The sequence below is a fragment of the Oncorhynchus gorbuscha genome, linkage group LG23 (assembly GCF_021184085.1).
Source record: "Oncorhynchus gorbuscha isolate QuinsamMale2020 ecotype Even-year linkage group LG23, OgorEven_v1.0, whole genome shotgun sequence".
NCBI classification, from domain to species: Eukaryota; Metazoa; Chordata; class Actinopteri; order Salmoniformes; family Salmonidae; genus Oncorhynchus; species Oncorhynchus gorbuscha.
The window spans coordinates 21,432,836-21,456,146 of record NC_060195.1 but is presented as its reverse complement, the minus strand read 5'-3'; the positions used below and the strand labels follow the sequence as shown (position 1 = coordinate 21,456,146).

Genomic DNA, 23,311 nt, shown 5'->3' with positions numbered 1-23,311 from the left:
TTTACAGGGAAGTAAATATATTTATTTACATTTTATTATTGCAGAAACACCAGTATACATACAATAAGTATACAAACAGACAATGATAACATGCTAGGGGGTACAACAAATGACAGATTATACAAAGACATTTACATTTAAGATACACACGTATTGATTTAGCTTTCTTTTTGGGAGAATGTAGAATGTTCTTAATGTACTGCTACAATTTCTTACAGAAAACAATGGAAGAGTGTTTATTTATTAATGAATTTACATTTATGAATCTGAAATTTTACCATTAGCACAATTCGATTGAGGTAAATTGTTTTCTTTATCCTTATTGCAGTTAAGGAACAAGAGCAGCACATTCTCCCATAATAAACAAAAGTCATCAAGAATATTAACAATGATAAAACTAGAAATATCTTTCCATGATTTCTTTACATATAGACAATGCCAAAATAAATGCAAAAGTGCTTCTGGATGTTCAACACAAAAAGTACAGTTATGGTATTTAAAAAAAGTTTATTCAGGTAATGATTCGCTGGGTAATACTGATCAGGTTATTGTGTGGTAATAACCAGACTTTTTCCCAACATATATTATTGACAAATGTATTCCAGTAAATGGTGACGTAAGTAATAGAAATAAAGCACATATAGATCTGTTGTTCTGAGGGAGCAAGGATAAATGCATTGTTTTCCTATTGAGGAGTCAACTGGATTAAGAGAGGGTAGCTCAAGAAGATGAGATCCGGTTACACCTCTAAACAACATGAGAGTTGAAGATTGAATAGTATCTTTAGCGAACTATCTAGGACTTGGTGTAACAGGGATATTGTTACGATATAATTGAGTAACAATCCTAATGCATTAAAAAGTTGACTCACCAGCAGGATATGATTATTAAACCAGTTCTTAAAAAATTAATTCACTGGAAATTACTCTGTAGGCTTCTTTGGAAATCCGTCCTTTGTCAAGGTGTGTACTTTAGGCCCGCCCACACGGGTCGACACTAGTTACCACAGACACAAAGTCATAACCCCCGCCTTTTTCTACAATTTATCTTCTAAATTTTTTATTTCAACCTTAACCACACTGCTAATCTTACATCCAACCTTAAATTAAGACCAAAAAGCACATTTTTGTTTTCATGAATTGTTACGATATTGCCCATTTTGACTTTGGGGTTGTGGTAACTAGTGGGAAAACCTGCCCACACACTAAACTATGGCGTTTGATTGGATGCGTTTTCCAAATGACGCGATAACTAGCTATTTTTTTTTTACAATTCTCAATCTCATGAACAAGTCACAGGCAAATTGGGAAGGCTTTACGTTTTCGCTGTCACCTGTGTATTCCAACGGTTTAACGCAAAGTAAGTTTGTTTTACCCTTAACATTGATAACGTATGTATTGCCATTTATCAATCAAACTAGCTAACTATAGAACCATGCTTGGCTCCTGTGTGGACTAAACTTTGGAAGCAACCACCGGTGTGTGTGTAATAAACTACTTTATTTTTCACTTTCAGTACAACTATAACGCTAGGCGTTGTAAAGACTGATTGCACAACTGAGATTGGCACCATGTCTGATTTGGTGGATGCCAAATGCATAACTGCACAATGGTAAGGCATGGCGTTTCTCCGTCAAACCTATCAGCTTCACAAATAATATAGAATAGCAGGCGACAAAAATAAATGTATGTATATTGAATGTAGGCCTACTCTATGATTTTTAAATGTATAACCCCATTGGGACGGCATGAGCTGGGCCATTTATAACCCCATTGGGATGAGTGAGCCTCTTCTTACATATGTAACAGTATAACTTTAGACAGTACCCGGGCGCGACCCTCTGCACACATCAACAACAGTCACCCACGAAGTATCGTTACTCATCGCTCCACAAAAGCCGCAGCCCAAAGCAAGGGGAACTACTACTTCAAGGTCTCAGGGCAAGTGACGTCACCGATTGAAACGCTATTTAGCAAGAACTGAGCTAGCGTTTCACATCCGTTACACATAGTTTTATCAACTCTCACATTCCGAGGGAGTATATTTTAATGCTTTCATTTACCCATGAATCGTGGTGAACAAATTATTATCTCATCTCCATGAGCATGCAACGTGACGTCTGACCAAAAACATATTGGTCGTAATTCCTCTGCTTAGACGTTGCTGACGCATGCCAGATCTAACAACGCCAGGATAGGTAGGTATTTTTACGTATCAGCTAACCACATGTTATAGTAATCTGGTGCCCGACGACACAGTCGATGACATGGCATATGATCATTGGTTGATGCATGCATTTAAACATGTCATCTGTACAGTCTCGTCGGAATGGTTTCGATTTGAGGTTCACTACATTCTCCTTTTAGTCTAAATGATGCTATGGCATTTGGTTTGAAAATGTACCTCAATCTAGGCATGGAAGGTGTCGCTGTAATCCTCGATTATGCGGCTGGCATAATGGGATATTTAGCAGATTGAAATACTGCACGTTTTTTTTTCTTTATTAAACTGCCCTTTTTTTACAGCATGTTCTCTCATTCTAAAGCAGCTCGTTGGATTGCAAAATACAGTTACTTACCCCAATGCTAGGTGTTGCATTTGAATTGAATCCAATGTGCTGCTTTATAAAAAAAATATAAAAAAAACTGGCAATATTTCTATATTTACGACTGAGATAATGGAATGATTAGGAGTACTGCAACACTGTCCATCCCTGCATTAAGGTACTTTTTCAAGCCGTATCCCTCATTCGTCACCCTGGTGCAAATATATTGGCCTAGTATCGCTTTAACCTTAAGGAGATTTCGGTGAACCTCAAGTCGAAACCATTCTGGCTAATTTTCAGGTATGTTAGAGGTTTCATTCCCCGGGCTCTATTAGCCAAACAACATGGATTTTCAACATGGGCTACCTGTGGAACAAGATTAACACGGACAATGGAATGTCCACTTTTAAATGTTAAAAGGAACTTCTTTGTCTTTGTTCCAGGCCAGGGAGTCCCTCACTGCCAAGGTTTACTATAGAGAATCAGAAAGTAGATGCTAGGCCTCCAGCTGACATGTACACATATAAAATGAACTACCCCAGCCTTGGACAATGTGTCATCATCAACAACAAGAACTTTGACAGGAGAACAGGTAGGCCTAAGTGTGTATTATAGGAGTTTTTGTTGTCCTGTTCAGGTTACAATTATATTTCAGATGTCTACATTTCGTTGGTAATTTCCCTTTGAAAGGAATGAGTTCTCGCAAGGGAACAGATGTGGATGCTGGCTATGCAAGGAAAGTGTTTGAACGTTTGGGGTACAACGTGAAAGTTGCCAATGACCAGACAGTGCAGCAGATCCAACAGCTGCTTTACACTGGTAAGTTAACCAGTCTGGATGTGAGTGTGTGAGTTAGATTTTCTTCTGTTCTGGAAGCTTCTTTTGAGAAGTTTTTCTGATCATCTACAAATAAATTGCAATCATGGTAGTAGTGATGTGTCATCTGGCTAACTTTGATAAACTTTAGGAAATGTCTCTGAATAAAAAATGTTGATAGACTTTAAGTTTAAACTACATGTGTGCATGACATTTTTCAGTGTCTCAAGACAACCACAGCCAGTCGGCCTCCTTTGTGTGTGTGATGCTGAGCCATGGAGGAGAGGGTGTGTTCTATGGCACAGATGGAAATGTGGAGCTCCAGAAGCTCACCGGACTCTTCAGGGGCGACCGCTGCAAAACGCTGGTGGGAAAGCCCAAACTCTTCTTCATCCAGGTACTGTAAGGTTTTAGCTGCCTGCTCTAAATTTCCCTTACGCAGCTCAATGATTCTCTAGGTATGTTTGTTGAATCAACTATAAAGACTGAGGAATGAGGATGCAGTGTAACTGCATGACTTTGTAAATATGTTGTGTACTAAAGTGATTAACATGTATTCTGCGTGACTGATATTCAGTGATAGTGTTAAAAGAGTAGCCTCTCTTCCCCTGACCCTTGACCCCTAATCCTTCCTGTGGACCTGGTGAGTAGGCGTGCCGTGGCTCTGATCTGGACTGTGGAATAGAGACAGACAGTGCTGCTGGTGGAATAGAGACGGACAGCGTCGCTGGTAACTATCCAGAGAGGATTCCAGTGGAGGCAGACTTTCTCTATGCTTACTCTACAGCCCCAGGTAATAAAACCTGTTTATTGATAAACCGTTTATTTTTTAACCACCCTCTCCTTACGTACTTAACATATAAGCTAGAATCCTTAGTTACTTCTAAATGAAATGTTTATGTAAATCGGAAGTTTACATACACTTAGGTTGGAGTCATTAAAACTCATTTTTCAACCACTCTAAAAATTTCTTGTTAAACTATAGTTTTGACAAGTCGTTAGGACATCTACTTTGTGCATGACACAAGGAATTTTTCCAATAATTGTTTACAGACAGATGATTTCACTTATAACTCACTGTACCACAATTCCAGTGGGTCAGAAGTTTACTTACACTAAGTTGACTGTGCCTTTAAACAGCTTGGAAAAGTCCAGAAAATGATGTCATGGCTTTAGAAGCTTCTGATAGGCTAATTTATATAATTTGAGTCAATTGGAGGTGTACCTGTGGATGTATTTCAAGGCCTACCTTCAAACCCAGTGTCTCTTTGTTTGACATCATGGGAAAATCAAAATAAATCAGACAAGACCGCAGGAAAGAAATTGTGGACCTTCAAGTCTGGTTCATCCTTGGGAGCAATTTCCAAATGCCTGATGGTGCCACGTTCATCTGTACAAACCATAGTACGCAAGTATAAACACCATGGGACCACGCAGCCATCATACCGCTCAGGAAGGAGACGTGTTCTGTCTCCTAGAGATGAACGTATTTTGGTGCGAGAAGTGCAAGTCAATCCCAGAACAGCAGCAAAGGACCTTGTGAAGATGCTGGAGGAAACTGGTACAAAATGATCTGTATCCACAGTAAAATGAGTTCAATATCGACAGAACCTGAAAGGACGCTCAGCAAGGAAGAAGCCACTGCTCCAAAACCGCCATAAAAAAGCCAGACTACGTTTTGCAACTGCACATGGGGACAAAGATCGTACCTTTTGGAGAAGTGTCCTCTGGTCTGATGAAACAAAAATAGAACTGTTTGGCCATAATGACCATCGTTATGTTTGGAAGAAAAAGGGGGAGGCTTGTAAGCCGAAGAACACCATCCCAGCCGTGAAGCACGGGGGTGGCAGCATGTTGTGGGGGTGCTTTGCTGCAGGAGGGACTGGTGCACTTCACAAAATAGATGGCATCACAAGGAGGGAAAATTATGTGGATATATTGAAGCAAAGCTTCTCAAGACATCAGTCAGGAAGTTAAAGCTTGGTCGCAAATGGGTCTTCCGAATGGACAATGACTCCAAGCATACTTCCAAAGTTGTGGAAAAATGGCTTAAGGAACAACAATGTCAAGGTATTGGAGTGTCCATCACAAATCCCTGACCTCAATTCTATAGAACAATTGTGGGCAGAACTGAAAAAGCATGTGCGAGCAAGGAGGCCTACAAACCTGACTCAGTTACACTAGCTCTGTCAGGAAGAATGGGCCAAAATTCACCCAACTTATTGTGGAAGGCTACCTGAAACGTTTGACCCAAGTTAAACAATTTAAAGGCAATGCTACTAAATACTAATTGAGTGTAAGTAAACTTCTGACCCACTGGGGATGTGATGAAAGAAATAAAACCAGAAATAAATCATTCTCTCTGTTATTCTGACATTTCACATTCTTAAAATAGTGGTGATCCTAACTGACCTCAGACAGGGAATTTTTACTTGGATTAAATGTCAGGAATTGTTAAACACCTTTGTCAAACACATTTAAAACTAGTTTATGTAAACTTCCGACTTCAACTGTATATACCTGTTGATTTCTTGAGGCATTTATAAGTTATATTCATGAACTTAGGTTAACCGTCGTACCCCATCAGAACCCAACATCTATAAGCTTGTTATACTCTGTTTGTAAACAAACTAAATGCAAACCAACACTGTATAGCATCTCAACATAGTTTTATCATTAATGGTCAGTCCTTGCATACATAGTTCTCGATTTGAATTTGAGTGGTTAGGTTTGTCCAGGCCTATCCCTCAGCTTTTCACCAAAACTCAGGCAGGGTGTCCGCTTTGTGTCAATGAAGGTTTCCAGCTTTAAACACTGTCATTTATTCATGCATACTACATACGTTACCTTTACATGGTGTAATGTAGGCACCCATTGTTACATAGTACTTACAACTGATGTCTGAACTTAAACAAACTGCAAATGTGTGAATCACAGTAGACTATAGGCCTACTAAAATAAAAGTATGGTAATTGCACTGCATCTACGTACAAAAACGACCATGTACCACTTTAGAAGTTTTAGCAATGGTTATCATTGCTATAGTGTTTGACTGATTTGGTTTGTGAACTCCATAGGCTACTACTCCTGGAGGAACACCGACAAGGGCTCCTGGTTCATCCAGGCCCTCTGTGAGATGTTACAAAGGTACGGCAAACAGCTGGACATTATGCAGATCATGACGCGTGTTAACCACAAGGTGGCACATGACTTCGAGGCTTCCGCCAACAAGCAGATCCCTTGCATTGTGTCTATGTTGACCAAACATCTCTACTTTCCACAGTGATTGTATATCCTGTGGGACCATTTTACACATTTGCACAGTGTCTGCTGGGGTTCTAAAGACCATTAAATAATACAGAGGGATTCTCTGCACTGGACCAAATACCACTGTGGATAATCACTTATTCAAATACTTCTGTTTGGGGAAAGTCTAAAAGCGAAAAGGTATGAAATGTTTACCCTTGAGGCCTAAAGGGCATTATGTTGGACCAAAGAGAATGGCTTTTTGATGGGGAAAGGCTGGCATTGAGTATTGACTACGCAATAGCAGTACTTGCTATTGATATGTAGTTCATTAATTTGGAATGGAATTAAAATGCTCTGAATTGTAGGGTAAATACATGTTCAGATAACATGGAATGAAAGTCACTCCGGCTTTAAAAGTATTGTAAAGTTGTGTTATGTCTCTATATAAATAATCTGTCACCCGTGAGGTGTTTTTTCATCATTTGCACATTCAAATAGGGTACTACATGAATAAAGGAGATTTTATCCTTGGTAAATTGTGTTCCCAAGAAACAACATTTATGTAAATAGGATTTCAAGAAAAAAAATGTAAGAAAATATAGAAACATGTTGTTGATTCCTGGTGCAAGAATTTCTTGCATCCTATTGTGAAATAATATGTTTGGGATTTCATTGTGATAGTATTCCATATGAAAATCTAACATATCATGGTTATTCAAAAGTTGGAAACTGTCTTTATCCAACACTTGGACATCTGAATGGGTGGGACTTGCAGAGTGTTTGGCCTCAGATAAGATGTCTGTGTCTGCAGGGCCAAGGCGCTTGCATTTCCTGTGTTAGGGGCCAGGGAAACCACACTGCCTTTGCTTTGCCTTTCTGACAATACTGACCAGAAACTACAAGGTTTTACTTCCATCAATTTCTAATAACAAAGACAGTTCATTAATCATGGGCAAAAATTACATTTGTTTTCTGATATTGTATGTAGGGTTTACAGTACACAAGTTATGTCCACATTTTCAGAAATGATCTATGCAAAAAGCACTGTAGCAAGTTTTGAAACGGAGCAACTAGTTTCGTTTCAAGCAGAAAATGCAAGCTGGAATCCAACCAGATGGGTGTTGAGGAAGTGAAAATGAAATTGAGCTGTCCGTTGCAGAGGCGTAGACCAATGAGAAGACTTCCGTGCTCTCCAGAACCCTGTGCAACGCCATCTAGGCTCAGGGGACGTGAGACAAACAAATCGGGAGGGGATTTCCACGCCAAGCACTTCCTTTACTTGTTTTGCTTTCGATCTGGACACTGAAATAGGCTAAATTAACTTTTCGTTTGATATACAGAAACTCAAACTACACGAGAATATTGTGCAACTGACAAGAGGACTGTCGATTAATCAAGCTGAATATAACACTTTATCGCAGGTAACGTTTCCGCATGTTATTATCGCTGAAGTTATGGATCTATAGAATCACGAAGCGACTTAGTAAACCCTAATCGAAAGTAATAGAATGTTGATCCGTTGGCCAACCGACTTGGAATGAAGTTTATTTTCACTTTTGAGTTGATATGTCTGGCAGCTTTCTTGTGAACTTGAATTAGCACAGCTGTCAGTTTTGACGACAACGTGACTTGACAAGACTGAGCGAAATGTTTTTTTTTGTGGCGCATTGCGCACCAAATGTCTACAGGCTATTGTTGCAGTATAACCATTTACAGGTAGATGTCTGTTATTGTGTATGTTATCAGGCTAAGATGGGCAGTATAATGGAATTGGAACACGCTTGGTAAATTGCATGAATACTAGGCTACAACTGCAGGGTTTACTAAATGATAACTAAGTTATTTTACTGCCTCATTTTTAAAGCTAACTAGAATATGTATGATAAACCCAAGATGCATTTGTGTGTGTGTATGTGTATATATATATATATATTTATATTAAAGTACAATTCTAATATCCTGTTACTGAATATTGATTTAGGAGTTAGTTGCCTTTTGTTGAAGTGAACTTTGATCACGACTTGATTACTCTACGTCTACCTGTCGCCAATAATTCTCAACTCTACGATACCGGATGAAGTTTGGTGGCGATGAGATGAGTTTTGGCGGAGTGCAGCCTACCTCCGACTACATCGAGCACATAGAGGTCTGTAGATGGTGGTAAAAAAATGTAAATTATTTCATGCATACCTTGTACTTATGTTTGTCCTGTGTAACTGGGTTATTTACTTTTGGTGCTGCAATCAGGCGTTTTTGATTTAAAAAAAAATAGCATTTTACGCAACCTCCGCCAAGAGAGCTATTGTTTGTTAAAGTATAAGGAGCAGCCCTGCACCACGCAATTTGACAGTCACATAGAATTACGTTTTTATCAAAATCTTCGGATTGCAGCAACTGAAAGAAAATAACAGTTACACATGACAAACACGTACAAGGTACGCATGAAAGAATGGACATGTTTACTAGTATCGACTCATACTGGCTCGATGTAGTCGGAAGTAGGCTACACTGCCAAAACTCAGCGCCTCGCTGCTCAACTCCATCGGGTAACGTGGATTTGAGGACTCTTGGTTACAGTTGCATGCAGTAATAACTAAGCAACTTGCATGGTCATCACAAGCTTATGTGCACTTTTAACCATTAACACCTTATTACACATCAAAGTAAAGCTTGACGTGTGCTAAAACACAACTGCGCCTATTCGCGTTTTGTTGTAACCCCTCTGTAAAATATTTGTTGTGGCGCTGGGTTTCTGCTCAGTAGTAAGAGAATGATATCAGATGTTGCTGATGGGCTCAGGGAATGATGTCACCCCCCTAATGGGCCTCTTTGCCACTGAGGTTTTCTGACCTGTTGCTGTCTACAGAAAGCTAAGGAAATGGGTAATTCATTACATATACTGTTTATCTCCTCCTTGCTCTCTGTTTGCAGGCGACCATGCCCGTGGAAAGGATGCGAATGCGGCCATGGCTGGTGGAACAGATAAACTCTTCCCTAATTCCTGGCCTGATATGGATTAATAGAGTGAGTGAAATGTATCTTTGAGACATTCAGTTTTCTTCAGTGTGGAAAATCAACACATTCTAAGGTTATTATGTACCAGGTTATCAGTCTTTGCTGAAGCAATTTGTTACCAAACCCAACAACGTAACCCCTCAGTCACACAAACAGGTTTACACTCCTGTCTAAACAGTCAACCATATTCTGTCTAAGTTGTGTGTTTTGTTTGCTTTTTATATTTTTGAAATCCTCACTGGCAAGTACTGTATGTGGAAACAGAAAACACATGTATGTGCTGCTGATTTGTTAGCCAAGTCATAAAGTATGTCTGAATCATTGTTGTGATGAACCTGCAGGAGAAGAGGATCTTCCAGATTCCATGGATGCATGCTGCAAGGCATGGCTGGGATTTGGAGAAAGATGCTCCTTTATTTATGAACTGGGCCATTCATACAGGTACGGTAATGAACATTTGAAATGATAAGAAATGTAGAACTGTGTATTGCTGGCCATGACCAATGCTACTGTTGTGTTATGAATTAAGTTTATGCAGCAGTATGGCCTTGCCGTAACAAGTGATTTTGTCTTACCAGGAAAATACCAACTAGGGATCGACAAACCAGACCCGAAAACATGGAAGGCCAATTTCCGCTGTGCTATGAACTCTCTGCCTGATATTGAGGAGGTGAAAGACAAGAGCATCAAGAAGGGGACCAACGCTTTCAGAGTATACAAGATGCTGTCTGCTTCAGAGCGCCAGACCAAGAAAGGCAAGTGGTTCTCTGAGTCTCTGGCTGCAGGTAGACAGGCAGCCTAATTCTTATATTTTTTTTTCACTAATCGGTATTTTGACCAATCAGATCAGTTCTGAAAAAGATCTGATGTGATTGGTCAAAAGACCAATTAGTCATAAAAAAAGACAGACTTGGGCTGCCTGTGTAAACGCAGTCTCTGGCTCAGCGAGAACAGTGGTTGAATTCAAATCACATTTTATTTGTTACGTGCTTAGTCTACACCTGTAGTTTACTAACAGTGAACTGCTTGGTAAACAACAGGTGTAGGCTAACAGTGAACTGCTTGGTTAACAACAGGTGTAGGCTAACAGTGAAATGCTTGGTAAACAACAGGTGTAGGCTAACAGTGAAATGCTTTCTGACTGGTCCTTTTAAGATCAATAGAAATAGGTGTAGGAATAAATACAGTGAACTAAAACTTGGCTTATCAACCAGGTAGTAACATGGCTAACAGTGAACTGCTTGGTTATCAACAGGTGTAAGGCTAACAGTGAACTGCAGGTAGTAAACAACAGGTGTAGGCTAACAGGTAGTAACTGCTTATACAGGAAGTACCAGGTAGTAACATGGCTAACAGTGAACTGCCAGGTAAACAATGGTATGTAGGAGTACCAGGTGAACTGCTATATAAACAACAGGTGTAACATGGCTAACAGTGAACTGTAACATGGTTATCAACAGGTGTAACATGGCTAACAGGTAGAAATGGCTATGTACAACAACAGGCTATGTAGGCTAACAGTGAAATGGCTATGTACAGGAGTACAGGTAGTAACATGGCTATTTAAGATCAATAGAAATGGCTATGTACGTACCAGGAATAAATACAGTGAATAACAATAACAGGTAAAACTAACATGGCTATATACAGGAGTACCAGGTAGTAACATGGCTATATACAGGGAGTACCAGGTAGTAACATGGCTATATACAGGGAGTACCAGGTAGTAACATGGCTATGTACAGGGAGTACCAGGTAGTAACATGGCTATGTACAGGGAGTACCAGGTAGTAACATGGCTATATACAGGGAGTACCAGGTAGTAACATGGCTATATACAGGGAGTACCAGGTAGTAACATGGCTATACAGGGAGTACCAGGTAGTAACATGGCTATGTACAGGGAGTACCAGGTAGTAACATGGCTATGTACAGGGAGTACCAGGTAGTAACATGGCTATGTACAGGGAGTACCAGGTAGTAACATGGCTATGTACAGGGAGTACCAGGTAGTAACATGGCTATATACAGGGAGTACCAGGTAGTAACATGGCTATATACAGGAGTACCAGGTAACATGGCTATGTACAGGGAGTGGCTATATACAGGGAGTACCAGGTAGTAACATGGCTATATACAGGGAGTACCAGGTAGTAACATGGCTATATACAGGGAGTAACATGGCTATATACAGGGAGTACCAGGTAGTAACATGGCTATATACAGGGAGTACCAGGTAGTAACATGGCTATATACAGGGAGTACCAGGTAGTAACATGGTTATATACAGGGAGTACCAGGTAGTAACATGGCTATATACAGGGAGTACCAGGTAGTAACATGGCTATATACAAGGAGTACCAGGTAGTAACATGGCTATATACAGGGAGTATCAGGGAGTAACATTATAAATGGCAAACTGTAGGATATATTCACTTTCAGAGGGTCACACTTATGAGTGTATTAAGGCATTATGATGTGGCCAGTTTTGCATTCAACTTCAATTCATGTGTAATATGTGCTCTGAGTATTAATTTGGTATATGATCTAATAACATGTAGAAAACTGATACACATTTGACACACTGAAATAGATTGTAACAATGGACTGTCTATTAACAATGGACTGTGTGTGTTTTCTAGGAAAGAAGAGGACTGAGAAAGGAGGAAAGAACAAGGTAATAACCATCATCAAAATGTTACGTTGACACAACACCTCTGTGCATAAGTCTAATCAATTTCACATTCAAACTATTATTTTAAATGAATAAATTGCATGTAAAATGGTATGAGCATGGATAACAGACCTTCAATGAGGATGGAGAGAGATGCCCACACCCCTCTATCTCTGTCACCCCAGCAGCAGGTGGAACCCGGTTTCCCAGCCATGGAGAGCATGAATGGGTCTGTTGGAGACCATCATGGGCCGGTGGTGAAGGTGGAGGTGAAGGAGGAGGTGAAAGACGAGTACTTTACAGACTGCACAGGTAATACCTGGCATTAGTGTGTTTTTTGTGTCCCCAATTGCACACTAATCCCTATATGGTTCACTTATTTTGATCACTTTCCATAGGGCTCTGGTCAAAATTAGTGCACTTTACAGGGAACACAATGTCATTTGTGACCACCTTGTGTCTACTACATAACTCAATGTGATTGATGTTGATTTTAAAAGCGTGTGGTTAACATGCAAGACTGCACAGCTGTAGGAGTTAATTATGCTCTTACTAGTGTCTTATATGCATAAGTTTTGTTTTTGGTTGTGTATTTGTATTTATTAAGGATCCCCATTAGTTCCTGCGAAGGCAGCAGCTACTCTTCCTGGGGTTTATTAAGGATCCCCATTAGTTCCTGCCAAGGTAGCAGCGACTCTTCCTGGGGTTTATTAAGGATCCCCATTAGTTCTGCCAAGGCGGCAGCGACTCTTCCTGGGGTTTATTAAGGATCCCCATTAGTTCTGCCAAGGTAGCAGCGACTCTTCCTGGGGTTTATTAAGGATCCCCATTAGTTCCTGCCAAGGTAGCAGCGACTCTTCCTGGGGTTTATTAAGGATCCCCATTAGTTCTGCCAAGGTAGCAGCGACTCTTCCTGGGGTTTACTAAGGATCGCTGTTAGTTCTGCCAAGGCAGCAGGTACTCTTCCTGGGGTTTATTGTGGATTAGTGGTCGACCGATTATGATTTTTCAACACCAATACCGATTTATTGGAGGCCCCCAAAAAAATCGCATACCGATTAATCGGCCGATATTTGTAATAATGACAATTACAACAATACTGAAGGAACACTTTTATTTTAACTTAATATAATACATCAATAAAATCTGTTTAGTCTCAAATAAATAATGGAACATGTTCATTTTGGTTTAAATAATGCAATACAAAGTGTTGGAGAAGTAAAAGTGCAATATGTGCCATGTAAAAAAGCTAATGTTTAAGTTCCTTGCTCAGAACATATGAAAGCTGGTGGTTCCTTTTAACATGAGTCTTCTATTTTCCCAGGTAAGAAGTTTTGGGTTGTAGTTATTATACGAATTATAGGACTATTTCTCTCTATACCATTTGTATTTCATATACCTTTGACTATTGGATGTTCTTATAGGCACTATGGTATTGCCAGCCTAATCTCGGGAGTTGATAGGCTTGAAGTCCTACACAGCGCAATACTTGAAGCACAGCGAAGAGCTGCTGGGAAATGCAGGAAAGTGCTGTTTGAATTAATGCTTACGAGCCTGCTGCTGCCTACCACCGCTCAGTCAGACTGCTCTGTGAAATCATAGACATAATTATAATATAATAATGCACAGAAATACGAGCCTTTGGTCATTAATATGGTAAAATCCGGAAACTATCATTTAGAAAACAAAACGTTTATTCTTTCAGTGAAATATGGAACCGTTCCGTATTTTATCTAACAGGTGGCATACCTAAGTCAAAATATCGATATTACATTGCACAACTTTCAATGTTATGTCATAATTATGTACAATTCTGGCAAATTAATTACGGTCTTTGTTAGGATGAATTGGTCTTCACACAGTTCGCAATAAGCCAGGCAGGCGGCCCAAACTGCTGCATATACCCTGACTCTGTTTGCGCAGAACACGAGAAGTGACACAATTTACTAGTTTAAAGAAATTAATGTTAGCAGGCAATATTAACTAAATATGCAGGTTTAAAAAATATATACTTGTGTATTGATTTTAAGAAAGGCATTGATGTTTATGGTTAGGTACATTTGTGAAACGGCAGTGCTTTTTTCGCTAATGCGCTTGTTAAATCATCATCCGCTTGGCGAAGTAGGCTGTGATTCGATGATAAATTAACAGGCACCGCATCGATTATATGCAACGCAGGACAAGCTAGATATACTAGTAATATCATCAACCACATGTAGTTAACTAGTGATTATGTTAAGATTGATTGTTTTTTATAAGATACATTTAATGCTAGCTTGGCTCCTTGCTGCACTCGCGAAACAGGTAGTCAGCCTGCCACGCAGTCTCCTTGTGGACTTCAATGTAATCGGCCATAATCAGAGTTCAAAAATACCGATTGTTATGAGAACCTGAAATCGACCCTAATTAATCGGCCATTCAGATTAATCGGTCGACCTCTATCGCTCCACATTAGTTCCTACCAAGGCAGAAACTACTCTTCCTGGGGTTTATTATGGATCCACATTAGTTCCTACCAAGGCAGCAACTACTCTTCCTGAGTTTTATTATGGATCCCCGTTAGTTCTGCCGAGACAGCAGCTACTCTTCCTGGGGTCCAAACACATTAAGACACTTACATTACATTTAAAACAAAATATAAAACAGTACATCATATAACATTATTACAACATATCTACAATACAAAATGATATAATACCACCATATAACAATATTACAATGTACGTGTGTGTAGAGTGTCTTTCCTCTGGATTACCTTTAATATCCAGGGATCATCCTCTCTTCCTCAGAATATCTTCATCAGAGCAGTCACAGTCCTGGGTACGACCAGCTGATCGTTGACGACCTGCCTTGTGTCTGCCAGACCATCGAGGTGACCACGGAGAATGAGGAGCAGTCAGTCAGCTCCAGCCACCCGTACCCACTCCAGATCTCCCCTGTGTCCTCGTATGGAGGTCAGTCCAGCCCCCCAACCCCTAAATGCTCCCATCCCAACCCATGCTTTAACACAACAGACATGGGTGCTTGCCCATGAATTAGGGATCCCAATTGACATGTAGAATTGTGCCTTCAACTCCTCCACCCACGGTGAGGACACTGGCAGCTACAATCTTTCCTGCAGAAGACCTGCAAGTCACATCAGTACCCATCATAGGTTTTAATAGAGTGGTAGAATCCTTGTCAGCCACATCAAAATTAAGCTGGAGTTGAATGAGATCTACAATCAAATAAGACATAGATGAATCATTTATTTGGTGATTGGAGGTATTAATTACTAGATTTTCAACACCCTTCTATGCTTGTGGCTTCAAAGGGACAGTATCAGCTCCATTTCAAAATACCAGGTAAAATGGAAACCTTTGAACCTTTATTTGAGCCAGGTAGTGTAGTACTGTGTTGTATTGCTTAATGTATATTGGGGTTTATGGCTTTGCTGTTGCAAGCTCAAGGCCAGTGTGTGTCATCATAAAGATGGCTACATCTCCACTGTCATTCAACCTGCTCCTGTTATTACTGTAGAGTAAGTTAATGTGTTGTAAAGTGACATACTGTACACAGTGCAACTACTAGTCCTGCATATTTAGTATTTGGTGAAGCATTAAACGATCAATGATTGTTTAGAGGCTGCCTAGAGTGTATCACTGATGGTAGCAGATAATCCTCACGTCATCATCCCTCTCTAACCTGTTAGTCTGGAAATCCCTGACTGTGTTTCATGGTTCTTCTTCCTGGTCTGCTTAACAGAGAGTGACCCAGACAGTGTGCACAGTGAAGAGGACTCCAAGGAGGTAAGGCCTGAGCTCTGTCTACACATAATATACCCATCTGTGTACACACTAAAGGACTCTGAACAATAGAATACATATCTGTATCAGAAGCAAAGCACATAATTTAGAACTGGTTGTCCTGGTAACCATGGTTAGTTTAGTAATCACTCACAGGCAGATTCTTTTGTAAGATTGGAAAGGTACACAGAAGCCTTTTGATTTTAAGCTTGTGCATTAGAGCTGGCCAATATTGATTTAAAATCCATATGATAAATTTAGTGAATTCTCTCGATAAAGATAAATTGAACGCTAAGTTCATAACATGAATGCACCAGTTACTCTTTTATATTACCCTTAAAACTACTGCTGCTACTTTGAACGTTGTAGCTATCAATTGTCCCATCAGCAATATTAGCAAACTTATTTTGTGCCAAATGTAACATTTCTCTAGTAGGGCCCTATAGGTTATCTATCTTAATGAAAGATATCAGCAAAATTTCCACTAAGTGGTCGATAATTTTCAGCAACTTTTAAGGAGCGCTTGTAACACAGAGCAATAGCTTTGTTTTATGGTGCCACTGTAGCTGGCCTGTTCGCTAATGCAAGGTAAGGGCACTTCGCTAGAAACATTCGCTTATTCCAATAGGGCTGAGCGGCATGGCTGGGCCTGCCTGGGAACACAGACACATACAGCTGAAACCTCTGATAAACAAGCCTTAACTTGAAGCCCACCATTTTGAGTTCATTACATTAGCCAGTTCTACTGCTTAACAGCTGAGTACAGTAACTGTAGCATGGTAATAATGTCACTCTACCTCCACCTCCAGGTCTACCACTACCTCCACCTGTACCACTACCACTAACTCTACCACTACCTCTAGCTTATATTGTCAGTTCCTGTTCTAGAGTGCTCTGATGTAAAGAAAGACAAAACAACAGAAGGCAGCTCTCTGGTGAATACTGGATTCACTTGTTTCCCATGGCTAATGATTCACCCTCATTTAATATCTTGAATTGTCCTCAAATCAAGCCCAATCACAAATCAAACGCGTACAGTGTGTTTGATTTGTGATTGGTAAGTATTTGTGATTGGAAAGTAATTCATACCCTTTGACCTGTTCCACATTTTGTTGTGGATTGTGCAACATTTGCCAAGTTTCTTTCTTTAAAAAAATTCTTAAAGTTCTGTCAAATTGGTTGTCGTTAATTGCTAGACAACCATTTTCAGGGCTTGTCATAGATTTTCAAGCAGATTTAAGTCAAAACTGTGTCTCGGCCATTCCTTGGTAAGCAACTCCATTGTAGGTTTGGCCTTTTGTTTTAGGTTATTGTCCTACTGGAAGGAGAATTCATCTCCTAGTGTCTGGTGGAAAGCACACTACCAGGTTTTCCACTAGGATTTTGCCTGTGCTTAGCTCCATTCAGTTTATTTTTTATCCTGAAAAACTCTCCAGTCCTTAACAATTACAAGCATACTCATAATGCAGCAACAACGCTTGAAAATATGGAGAGTTGTTTTTGCAGTATTACTTTAGTGCGTTGTTGCAAACAGGATGCACATTTTGAAATATTTTATTCTCTACATGCTTCCTCCTTTTCACTCTCAATTAGGTTAGTATTGTGGCATAACTACAATAATGTTGATCCATCCTCAGAGTTTAATGGCTATGATAGGAGAAAAAACAAACTGTTTTAAAGTCACTATTGGCCTCATGGTGAAATCCCTGAATTTCCTTCCTCTCCGGCAACTGAGTTAGGAAGAACATCTGTATCTTTGTAGCGACTGGGTGTATTTATACACCATCCAAAGTGTAATTAATAACTAAACCATGCTCAAAAGGATATTCAATGTCTACCAATAGGTGCCCTTTGCAAGGCATTGGAAAACATCCCTAGTTTGTGGATGAATCTGTTTGAAATTCACTGCTCGACGAGGGGACCTTACAGATAAGTGGATGTGTGGGGTACAGAGATGAGGTAGTCATTAAAAAATCGTGTTAATCTCTATTATTGCGCACTGAGTGAGTCCATGCAACTTATTATGTGACTTGTTAAGCTAATCTTTACTCCTGAACTTATTTAGGCTTCCCATAAAGGGGTTGAATACTTGTTGACTCAAGACATTTCAGCTTTTAATTGTTAATTCATTTGTAAAAAAACAAACAAACATCATTCCGCTTTGATATTATGGGGTATTGTGTGTAGGCCAGTGACACAAGAAAATCTTCATTTAATCCATTTTAAATTTGGGCTGAAAAAGTCAAGGTGTGTGAATAATTTCTGAAGGCGCTGTACATACCGTTACAAAACAAGGACAATAGCAAATCAAGCACATGCATAGTGTTACAGAATGCATTATTTCTTAACTGTTGCCTTTGTATTGTTTGAATACATTATTGACATGTCCACTGGAGGATCAGAGAACTAGTATAACACCAGGCTGTTTTCTGTGCCCAATGAAGCCCTTGGTGGAGAGTGGGGAGATGAGGTCCCTTTTAGTATGAGGTTCCTTTGTATAGATGAATCATGCAGAGCTCAACAGCAGGAGGACAAGCATTTTAGAAAGTATTAAGAACAAGTTTGACAGTGCTCATAAACATGACAATATATGTGAATGTATATGTGTTTCAGTCATTTTTTGCTATACTTGCTATGTCAATGAAATTCCCACTTCTAATGCTTTAAATGATTTATGAAGATTCCGCAAACAGAAATATGCTAGTAGCCAACTCTATATTCATGTATATCCTGAAATGAGTGTTTGAATGGTTATGGCTTTGGCTGAGTTAAACCCACCTTCTGTGTGACTTGCAGGATCTTCGTGGTGGGCTGTGGGAATCAAGTTTCACTTCCTCTGTGCTGAGAGTGCCCTCGTGCTCATTACCCAGCATGGCCACCTTTGTCACTGGTGGAAAGGTAACCAACTTCAAAGTGACCAGCACCAGGGACCCCATGCCCCTTATTAGCTACAGCAACAGCCCCTGGACCAGGGACATGCCAGCAGCCCAGCACCCTCCCTCAGAGCAGGCTTCCTCCAGCCAGGCCTCCGCTGCAGAGACCAGAGCCAGCGTTATCATGAAGACATCAGACGTCTCCTCTGTGAAGACCTGCTGAAGAACTGGCAGTGCAGTGACTCAAGACCAGATACAGGCCAGTCAGGGGCAGGCTTGGTGTTGAAAAGCATTGATCACTGCTGGGCTTGTTGTTCGACCAGAGTGCCTACTCATAGTAATGACTATGTCTATGGGACATACAGTATAGGGGCTCTGTGAGCTGTAGAATATGAATCGATGCCCAAACTGAACCTGCCAAGATCTCAGGGCCTTTTAGATGGGATGGGAGTGAGGGGATGAATCTACAAACTGTTGGGCATCTCTCCCACTCCCCACCCACTGTTATTAATGTATATACTGATATGTCTGCGTAATGGCATACCGCTTCTGCACCTTATGGAAAACACTGATGGGCATGTGAGTGGCCACACTGGCTGTGTGTTTACACTGACAGCAAGGCTGAAGCCTGGGAAAGGCCTTAAGAGGCCTTGCTGATCTAACTTTCCAAACTTGTCTTTGACCTTCAAGGTGATGCCATCCATTGGTTAGGAGGATGAAGTGAGTAAATGCACCTGGTCATTTATCTTGATGCCTTTTTAAGCAAGCTTATATATATATTTTTTTTTTATATAAAGGGACATTTTAATCTAAGGTGGACAATTTATTTGATTTGTAAATTTTTTACTCAATGAAAGATTTCTGATTCTTTGTTCGATTTGTTTTTTATTATTGTTATTTACATGACACATTATGAAGAAAAAAATACATTTTTATCAAGTCCGCATTTGTGACATCTCATGTGTGAAATTGTATAGGCTTGTTGCTTATGTGTGCCTCTATGTAATGGTGTTTTAAATTAGTTGCTAAATCCATTTACACACGTTTGAGTGTGTCACACATTCATGGCCAACTCTTAATCCTGTGGATCAACATGCAAATCTTAATAAAAATATTGTTTTGTAATCTTGTGGTACTACAGAGTAGTAGACATTTTTTTTCTAGTGACACAGATTACTAGAGGTCAGCAATGTCTGTTTTCTGACCACGTGTGAAACGTTTATGTAGTTATTTGGTTCAGCTGTCTTTTCCTGCTGTCCTTTCTCAACTCTGGAAGATTTTTACAAAGAAAATGGTGCCAACAGTGAGTGTTTTGCCTCTGTGTGTTGAATCATAGTATTACTTGTTTCATCAAATTTTATTTGTCACATACAAGGTTAGCAGATGTTAATGCGAGTGTAGAGAAATGCGTGTGCTTCTAGTGCCGACAATGCAGTAATAACAGACATGAATGCAGTGATACTCCAGCTAAAGCATAATGGCTCTGAATAGTCTACAAATACTAGTGATAGTGAACTGAAAATAGAGGGGGGTTTTGTCTTTTATTTTATTTTAAACTTGGTTTCCTCTTAACAATCCTTTCACATTCGTGGGGGGGGGGGGGGGGGCTTCAGCAGCACGCCTAATGGGCCTGCTTTGGCTCATGCTCTGGCTGCCTTTTAGTTTCGGTTGCTGTTCTTAGCCTCTTAACTTCCTGTTTGCGCCTGAACACACAGCCAATTGGTGCCCTGGTTGCTGTGACAACCACACACCAGATAGGCCATTAATCAATCCCAGAGTAAACAGTCTCAACCACTCCACAGGATAGTCCAGACCGAGCATATAACAGCACACAAATGCCAAGCATTATGAAACCGCAATGTTAAAGGACTGGACCGTCAGACATCTGCAGATCTTAAAATGCATTGTCCAGCCCAAGGACTTTTGTTTGAATTAAAAGATGTATATAAAATACAACTATTACATTTGATTTAGTTTCATTATTGTCCTTGGTTTGGTTGAATAGTCTCTGGGCAAATGAAAATGGTCAACTTCATGACAAAACTGTAGTTACAGTGCCTTCAGAAAGTATTCAAACCCCTTGACATACCACATTTTGTTATGTACAGCCTGAATTCAAAATGTATAAAATATATGAATTTTCTCAGCCATCTACACACAATACCCCATAATGACAAAGTGAAAACATTTTTTTTACAAATGATTACAAATTTATTGAAAATGAAATACAGCAATATATTACATTTGCATTATCCACAACCCTTTGCTATGACACTGAGGTGCATCCAATTTATTTTGATCATCATCCTTGAGAAATCACTACAACTTGATTGGAGTCCACCTGTGACCAATTAAATTGTTTGGACATGATTTAGAAAGAAACACCTGTCTATATAAGGTCCCAAAGTTGACAGTGTATGTCAGAGCAAAAACTATACCATGAAGTCCAGTGAACTGTCCACAGTTCGCCGAGATTGAATTGTGTTGAGGCATATATCTGGGGTTAGGGTATAAAACAATTTCTAGAATGTTGAAAGTTTCCAAGTGCACAGTGTTCTCCATCAAGTGGGAAAAAATATGGAACTACCCAGAGCTGGCCGTTGAACCAAACTGAGCAACCGGGCAAGAAGGACATGGCTCAGGGAGGTGACCAAGAACCCAATAACCACTCGGAGAGAGCTATAGAGTTCCTTGGCTGAGATGGGAGAATCTGGTAGAGGGATAACTGTCTCTACAGCACTTCACCTATCTGGGGCTTTATGGGAGAGGGACCAGACAGAAGCCAGTCCTGAGAAAATCCTGGAGTTTGCAAAAAGGCACGTGGATATTTTAGACCATAAGGCAAAAGATTCTGGTCTGATGAGACAAAAATGTAACTCAGGCTTGAATCTGAAGTGCTTTGTCTGGATGAAAACCAGGCACAGCTCATCACCTGTCTAACACCATCCCTATCGTGAAGCATGGTAGTGACAGCTTCATGCTATGGGGATGCTTTTCAGTGTCAGGGACTGGGAGACTGGTAAGGATAAATGGAACAATGAATGGAGGAAAATCTTTGATGAGAACCTGCTTGAATGCAAATGACCTTAGACTAGGGTGAAGATTTATGACCCCAAGCATACAGCCAAAGCAATGTTGGAGTGGCTTCAGAACAAGAATGTTAAAGTCCTTGAGTGGTCCAGACTTGAATCCCATTGAAAATCTGTGGAAAGGCTTGAAGATTACTGTTCACTGCTGTTCCCCATCTAATTTAACAGAGCTTGAGAAAATCTGCAGGGAAGAAAAGGAAAAAATCCACAAATCCAGATGTGCAAAGCTGATACAGACATACCCAAGACAACTCAAAGCTGATACAGACATACCCAAGACAACTCAAAGCTGATACAGACATACCCAAGACAACTCAAAGCTGATACAGACATACCCAAGACAACTCAAAGCTGATACAGACATACCCAAGACAACTCAAAGCTGATACAGACATACCCAAGACAACTCAAAGCTGATACAGACATACCCAAGACAACTCAAAGCTGATACAGACATACCCAAGACAACTCAAAGCTGATACAGACATACCCAAGACAACTCAAAGCTGATACAGACATACCCAAGACAACTCAAAGCTGATACAGACATACCCAAGACAACTCAAAGCTGATACAGACATACCCAAGACAACTCAAAGCTGATACAGACATACCCAAGACAACTCAAAGCTGATACAGACATACCCAAGACAACTCAAAGCTGATACAGACATACCCAAGACAACTCAAAGCTGATACAGACATACCCAAGACAACTCAAAGCTGTAATCGCCGCCAAAGGTGCTTCTGCAAAGTATTGACTGGGGTGTGAATACTTATGCAAATTAGATTTCTGTATTTTATTATCAATAAATCAGCAAACATTTCTACAAACATGTTTTCACTTTGTCAGTATTGTGTGTAGATGGGTGAGGAGTAAAACTGATCTTCAACCCATTTACAATTCAGCCTGTAAAAAATGTGGAATAAGTCAACGGTTATGAATACTTTCTGAAGGCCCTGTATCTCTGGTGAATCATGCAAAGTCTGAATACATTGCACCATCTAGTGGCTGTAGTAATAACTGAAATATAAATCAAAGTATTCAATAGTTTAGTGTGTGAGCTCACAAAGCAATTAAGTGGGTAGGAATGTAGCAGTTTTGTGAACAATCTAAAAACATCATTTTTCTTCTCTGTGTCTTCTCTGTGTCTACATCACAGTACTAAGTGCAAGTATATATTTTTTTTTTACCATGCATCAATGAAAACTCTCTTTATTCAGTTGGACTATGAGCCTGGATATTTGGGTAAATTGATGATTAT

General features: G+C 40.0%; 2 protein-coding genes across 7 annotated transcripts; both read left to right on the top strand.

Moving 5' to 3' along the window:
- The first annotated feature begins 1,198 nt into the window (after window positions 1–1,198).
- Window positions 1,199–7,073, top strand: casp3b (caspase 3, apoptosis-related cysteine peptidase b). Of its 3 annotated transcripts, XM_046322991.1 has the most exons (8): window positions 1,199–1,359; window positions 1,516–1,611; window positions 2,989–3,137; window positions 3,236–3,364; window positions 3,583–3,758; window positions 4,013–4,154; window positions 6,439–6,508; window positions 6,645–7,073. In XM_046322991.1, exons 2-8 carry the CDS (start codon window positions 1,571–1,573, stop codon window positions 6,715–6,717), a joined length of 780 nt encoding a protein of 259 aa, XP_046178947.1. In that variant the 5' UTR covers window positions 1,199–1,359; window positions 1,516–1,570; the 3' UTR covers window positions 6,718–7,073. The 3 variants fall into 3 exon arrangements, with proteins under 3 accessions (XP_046178947.1, XP_046178946.1, XP_046178948.1); XM_046322990.1 differs by having other exon boundaries at window positions 6,439–7,073; XM_046322992.1 differs by lacking the exons at window positions 1,199–1,359; window positions 1,516–1,611 and adding an exon at window positions 1,654–2,197 and having other exon boundaries at window positions 6,439–7,073.
- irf2 (interferon regulatory factor 2) lies at window positions 4,098–20,082 on the top strand. Of its 4 annotated transcripts, XM_046322989.1 has the most exons (10): window positions 4,098–4,154; window positions 6,439–6,508; window positions 9,542–9,634; window positions 9,967–10,066; window positions 10,204–10,380; window positions 12,268–12,302; window positions 12,485–12,611; window positions 15,089–15,253; window positions 16,044–16,087; window positions 18,881–20,082. In XM_046322989.1, exons 3-10 carry the CDS (start codon window positions 9,548–9,550, stop codon window positions 19,178–19,180), a joined length of 1,035 nt encoding a protein of 344 aa, XP_046178945.1. In that variant the 5' UTR covers window positions 4,098–4,154; window positions 6,439–6,508; window positions 9,542–9,547; the 3' UTR covers window positions 19,181–20,082. The 4 variants fall into 4 exon arrangements, with proteins under 4 accessions (XP_046178945.1, XP_046178944.1, XP_046178942.1 ...); XM_046322988.1 differs by lacking the exons at window positions 4,098–4,154; window positions 6,439–6,508 and adding an exon at window positions 7,288–8,031; XM_046322986.1 differs by lacking the exons at window positions 4,098–4,154; window positions 6,439–6,508 and adding an exon at window positions 8,048–8,326.
- The last annotated feature ends 3,229 nt before the right edge of the window (window positions 20,083–23,311 follow it).